Raw genomic sequence first — 6765 nt, 5'->3', positions numbered from 1 at the left:
CATGTGCGGCGACAGGAATTCTAGGTAATATGTCAAAGGGTAAGGCACACAAAAAGTAAACAGTCCTTGTTTTCACCATTGTTTCGATTTGCATAACAATGTTCAGACAGGTTCTGTTTTCTTTTCGTGTGCCTTAGCCTTTGACATATTACCTAGAATTCCTGTCGCCGCACATGCGTCCTAACTAATGTGAGAAGGCTTAAAGTAGTGTTTTAGCTAGTTTGCGTTAAATGCGGAAGATATTGGAAAACTGTTATTCTTTCAAAATGCTCTTACAATTTCTTGTACAAGATTCTGCTGAAAACGTTCGTAGATGAAGATAATACACTAAATTTGTTCATCTATTTCTCTAACTCCTACAGACACCGATGAGTGTTCCTCCAACCCGTGTAAGAACAATGCCACTTGTCATGACGAACTAAACAGCTACACGTGTGCATGTGCGGATGGCTGGGAGGGTCTGCATTGTGATATCGGTAAATTGCAGTATTTTAGCTACATTGCGTTGAATACAGAAGCAATTGGGAAATTTCTATTCATTGAAAATGCTCTTACAACCTCTTGTAGAAGATTCTACTAAAATGTTTGTAAAGATAATACACTAAATTTGTTTACATATTATATCACTAGTTATTGTTTTTACTCCTACAGACACCAATGAGTGTTCCTCCAACCCATGTAAGAACGGTGCCACGTGTCATGACGGACTGAACAACTACACGTGCAAATGTTTGGCAGGTTGGAAGGGTCTGCATTGTGATAACGGTGCGTAAAAGAAACTTGAATAGTACTGTTAAACAAGCTTAAGTTTATATAGCAAACACGGAAAAAGTTTAGACTTGATTGAGTACTACTAAAATTTACTAATATTATTAAAATCAAATTAAATAACGTATCTATAACCATGATAAATGCTATTTCATTGCTACATTGTTAAATTGTGTACAGTATAAAATGGCAACGGTTTGTTTGATTCCTCAATTACAGACATAGACGAATGCTCTTCTAGCTCATGTCAGTACGGTGCCACGTGTCATGATGGACTAAACTTTGCCTTAAATACGAAAGATATTGGAGACTTTTATTCTTTAAAAATGTTTCTACAATCTCTGGTAAAGATTCTGCTACAAAGATTGTATGACAAGATAATACACTGAATACGTTCACATATTATATCTAAATGTATTGTTAGCTATACGTGTGGATGCATGGAAGGCTGGGAGGGTCTGCATTGTAATATTGGTAAAAAGCAGTATCTTAGCTACTTTGCATTGAATACCCAAGATATCGGGAAATCGTTATTCTTTGAAAATGCTCTTTCAATCTCTGGTACAAGATTCTACTAAAACGTTCGTTTGCCAAGATAATACACTGAATATGTTTACATAAGCTATCTCTTATTATTGTTCTAACTCCTACAGACACCAATGAGTGTTCCTCCAACCCATGTCAGAACGGCGCCACGTGTCATGACGGGATAAACAGCTACACGTGTGGATGTGTGGCTGGTTGGGAGGGTCTGCATTGTGATAACGGTGCTTAATTGAAACTTTAAACATACTTAAATTTATCTAACAAAGACTGAATATGTTCGGATTTGATTGAGTACTACCTAAATGTACGAATATTATAAATTAAGTAACTAATTTTAACTATCAGAAATGGTATTTATTGTTACACTGTTGAATTGTGGCCTTTGTTGAGTCAACGGTTCGTTCTATTCCTCAATTACAGACATAGACGAATGCTTTTGTAACCCATGTAAGAACGGTGCCACGTGTCACGACGGTCTGAACAGCTACACGTGTGAATGTGGAGCAGGTTGGGAGGGTCTGCATTGTGAAAACGGTGCATAAAAGAAACTTGAATAGCACTGTTAAACAAATTTAACTTTATCTAACAAACACTGAAAATGTTTGGACTTAATTGAGTACTGCAAACATGTACTTATATTCTAAAAACCAAATTAAATAACTCATCTATCACTATGATAAATGCTATTTCATTGTTACACTGTTGAATTGTGTACAGTATAAAAAGGCAGCATTTGTTCGATTCCTCAATTACAGACAGAGACAAATGCTCTTCTAGCCCATGTCAGAACGGTGCCACGTGTCATGATGGACTAAACTTTGCGTTAAATATAAAAGAGAATTTTATTCTTTAAAAATGTTTTAACAATCTCTGGTACAGTATTCTACTAAACGTTCTATGCCAAGATGATACACTGAATATGTTTACATATTATATCTAAATTCATTGTTCTAACTTCTACAGACACCAACGAGTGTTCCTCCGATCCATGTCAGAACGGTGCCACGTGTCATGACGAACTGAACAGTTACACGTGTGAATGTGTGAAAGGCTGGGAGGGTCTGCATTGTGATATTGGTAAATAGCAGTGTTTAGCTACTTTACGTTGAATACAGAAGATATTGAGAAATCGTTATTCTTTAAAAATGGTCTTATAATTTCCGGTACAAGATTCTACTAAACGTTCGTATGCCAATATAATACACCGAATATGTTTACATGTTTATCTCTATTTACTGGTCTCTGTACTACAGACACCAACGATTGTTCCTCTAACCCATGTAACAACAATGCCACATGTCATGACGGACTGAACAGCTACACGTGTGCATGTGTGGCTGGCTGGGAGGGAGCTCATTGTGACATCGGTGAATAATGAAAATACCTTTTATATTCAAATTACTAGAAAATAAACTGGCACAGTTATATGACGTAACAAACAATTCAATATCAACAACCTTAAGTACGAATTGTTGTAATTGCTGTTACTTTTACGACTGCGTGAATGGAAGGAAGAACAATTGTAATTGACATTTTTTTGTTTGGCAATATCTTCTTCCAAAATATGTATGTTATCATAAGTCCTATTCAAAATTAGTTTTCTATTAGTTTGATTGAATATTCCAAGAAAAAACTTTTAACATTTAATAAGATCCTTGCATAGACAAAGATTACAGTTACAATCCTATAGACATTTTCGTCACGCGTAGAATGATCTCTTTTGTACAGACACCAATGAGTGTTCATCCAATCCATGTCAGAACGGTGCCACCTGTCAGGATGAAGCGAATAGCTACACCTGTGAATGCGGGGATGGGTGGGAGGGTCAACATTGTGACAACGGTAAACCAAACAAATCGCCTTTCTACCAAATAGACACAGATAATAATTAGGGTACTTGCATATCCCCGTTTAAGTTTCATGTTTGAACTACTCGCCATAAAGCATATTGTATCTCTATTTGTGGTTCTGTTTCGTATAGACACCAATGAGTGTTCCTCCGACCCATGTAAGAACGGTGCCACGTGCCATGACGAACTGAATAACTACACGTGTGTATGTGTGGCTGGCTGGGAGGGTGAACATTGTGACATAGGTAAATGATGAAAATGCCTTTAATCTTCAACAACCTGGAAAATAAACTGGCACGTTTATTTAATAACAACACTAAATTAAAAAGACGAATTGTTGTAACTGCTGTTAAGTCCTATTTGCCATTTATTTTGTATTGCTTTAATTGAATATTCAAGAAAACTTTCAAATTTCAACAAAACTCAGTTCATTGCACAAAGATTAAGATACAAACCTGTTGACATTTTCTTCACACGTTAAATGTTGTATTTTTTTTCTTTTTTATACAGAAACGGATGAGTGTTCTTCCAGCCCATGTCAGAACGGTGCCACGTGTCATGATGGACTGAATAACTACACGTGTACATGTACGGATGGCTGGGAGGGTCTGCATTGTGGTATTGGTAAATGACAGTCTTTTAGCTAATTCGTGTTGTATTCTGAAGATGTTGGAAAACTTATATTCTTTGAAATAACTTAACATTGTCTGGTACATTTTTACCCTCTAATTTCATATGCAAAGATAATGCACTGAATATGTTAATGTTATATCTCTATTTATTGTTCTCTCTCCTATACAGACACCGATGAGTGTTCCTCTGACCCATGTCAGAACGGTGCCACGTGTCATGACGAACTAAACAGCTACACGTGTGCATGTGTGGCTGGCTGGGAGGGCACTCATTGTGACATCGGTAAATAATGAAAATGCCTTTAAATATTAAAATAGCTAGAAAATAAACTGGCACGGTTGTAATATAACAAAGAACTCATTATTAAATACGTTAAAGACGAATTTTTGTAACTGCTGTAACAGTTACAGCTACGACAATGTAAATGATTGGAAGAACAATTGTAAACAAATTATTTGTTTTTGCACTTTATGCTTCCAAAATATGTATGTTATTATACGTCCCTTTTAAGATTCATTTTGTATTATTTGTATTGAATATTCAAAGAAAAAAACCTTCAACATTTAATAAAACTCCTATCATTGCATAGACAATGATAAAGTTTATCATTCACCATTTTATTATTCAATGATAAAGTTACAATCCTGTTAACATTTTTGTTCCACGTAAAATGATAATTACTTTTGCTCTTTTGTACAGACACCAATGAGTGTTCATCCAATCCATGTCAGAACGGTGCCACGTGTCATGATGAAGCGAATAGCTACACGTGTGAATGCGGGGATGGGTGGGAAGGTCTGCATTGTGACAACGGTAAACCAAACAAATCGCCTTTCTACCAAATAGACACAGATAATAATTAGGGTACTTACAGATCCCCGATTTGGTTTTAGGTTTTAACTACTCGCCAAAAAGCTCTATTTATTGTTCTTTCTCCAACAGACACCAATGAGTGTACCTCCAACCCATGTCAGAACGGTGCCACCTGTCATGACGGACTGAATAACTACACGTGTACATGTGTGGCTGGCTGGGAGGGCGCTCATTGTGACATCGGTAAGTAATAAAAATGCCTTTAGTCTTCAAACTAGAAAGGCCAACATTTGCTTGAGAGCAAAAAAAGCATATTTCAGCCATCTCCCTCCCCATACAACAATAGACTGTTCCAAAATCACCTAAGTGAAAAAACGGAACACTTCTGCTTAAAAATCACTTCTACTAATCAGCCCAAAAATGAATTTTACAAAATTTCCTTATGTAAGAATGGACTCTTTCAGTGCATCCCATATGAATTCGCACAATAGACCAGTCCAGAAATACTCAAACTGAAAACATGGTATTTTGAATAAGAAACCCTGTCCAAAATTGACTTTTGAAAAAGGGTGCATTAAAAGGTAAAAATGTAATTTTGAATCATCACCCGTCCAAAACTAAATTTGAATACACACCCCCGACCAAGAATGTAATCTTCCTGTGATACCCCCATGTAAAGTGGAGCAGTTTGACATAATCACCAAAGTCCTAACATGAATTTTAAGAAAAATGCCCTCCTCCGAGCAATAATGAACTCTTCCAACACACCCAATGTAAAATTCCAAATCAGACCAGTCCAAAAGTACTTCCACTAAAAGTCTTTACATAATCACGAAAGTCCAAAAATGAATTACAAAAAAGAACCCCTCCGTGCGAGAATGGGCTCTTCCAGATAACACCAGGCTCGCTGATTGGCTGCCAAATCATATTCAGAATATTGATTTAGGCTAAGTGACTGGTTGCCTATTTAATCAAGTTATATAGACATGTACAACAGGCCTAGAAGGTGCAGACTTCAGGGGTCAACGTCCTTGAGGTCATTGACCCCTCTGGCCATTGGAAAATGACCCCCAAAATCTCCAAATATATCATTTTGAAGTGGTTTATGCCAAACATTATACGTGAGTCATTTGAATAAATATCTAGTGCACCTCTTCACCAAAATTTAGGTCATTTGGTTGCTAAACCAGGGTACAGGAGCCAAAAGTGTATTTTTTGGGGGGAAAATGGAAAAAAAATCACAAAATTAAGCATTTTCTTGTTATGTATGCCAAAAGTGTTATTGAATTTATATGGGCAAATGATCAAGGCACCTCTATACCAAATTTCAGGTCATCTGGTTGTAAAACTAGGGTACAGGAGCCAAAAATGTCCTTTTTTGGTAAAGAAAATTGGCAAAAAATCGCAAAACTAAGTATTTTGTTGTACTGTATGCCGAAACTGTTTTTGAATTTATATGGGCAAATGATCAAGGCACTTCTATACCAAATTTCAGGTCATTCGGTTGTAAAACCAGGGTACAGGATACAAAAATGTCCTTTTTTCTCAAAAAATTGCCAGAAAAATTGAAAATCAGGCATTTTGTTGTATTTTATGCCAAAAATGTTATTGAATCTATATGGGAATATGTTCAAGGCACCTCTATGCCAATTTTCAGGTAATTCGGTTGTAATACCAGGGTACAGGGGGCCAAATTATACATAAAAATTGACAAAAACCTTAATAAAATCATTTAAGAGACAGATATGAAAAAAAAAATTTAAAAAAAAGCCCGAGGGTATTGGCCCGCTCTACCCTTATGCCAAATTTCAGGTCATTCGGTTCAGGAACGACGGAGATGATTCGATTTGAAGATTTGACAGGAGAAGAAACATTACGAATGCAATATATTTCACCATACCTATGGTATGGCTGAAATATAATAACTAGAACATAAGCTAGCACGGTTATGATATAACAACAATAAGGACGAATTGTTGAAACTGCTGTTTAGTCCTTTTGCAATTAATTTTGTATTGCTTTAAGTAAATATTCAAGATTTTATATAAAAATTTGGGGACACCTGTGCAGAGTTTAAAATCAAATTATTAGTAATTGGGAGAATCTACTGAGACAGGTGTTACCAGAGTTAATGGTTTGTTTCCGGTGTGACAGC

General features: G+C 36.2%; 1 protein-coding gene across 1 annotated transcript in view; it reads left to right on the top strand.

The window, feature by feature from the left end:
- The window catches only part of LOC118424205 (fibropellin-1-like), a 44565-nt gene that overhangs the window by 5398 nt on the left and 32402 nt on the right, over positions 1-6765 (top strand). Inside the window, exons 7-17 of the mRNA XM_035832740.1 lie at positions 363-476; positions 652-765; positions 1422-1508; positions 1735-1848; positions 2278-2391; positions 2568-2681; positions 3296-3409; positions 3675-3788; positions 3966-4079; positions 4497-4610; positions 4740-4853. Of these exons, the coding sequence (XP_035688633.1) occupies positions 363-476; positions 652-765; positions 1422-1508; positions 1735-1848; positions 2278-2391; positions 2568-2681; positions 3296-3409; positions 3675-3788; positions 3966-4079; positions 4497-4610; positions 4740-4853 (1227 nt within the window). The remainder of the gene's footprint in view (positions 1-362; positions 477-651; positions 766-1421; positions 1509-1734; positions 1849-2277; positions 2392-2567; positions 2682-3295; positions 3410-3674; positions 3789-3965; positions 4080-4496; positions 4611-4739; positions 4854-6765) is intronic.

Source organism: Branchiostoma floridae, chromosome 10, assembly GCF_000003815.2.
Source record: "Branchiostoma floridae strain S238N-H82 chromosome 10, Bfl_VNyyK, whole genome shotgun sequence".
Lineage (NCBI taxonomy): Eukaryota > Metazoa > Chordata > Leptocardii > Amphioxiformes > Branchiostomatidae > Branchiostoma > Branchiostoma floridae.
Note: the sequence above shows the minus strand (reverse complement) of the source record. Positions and strands in the feature narration are given on the sequence as shown.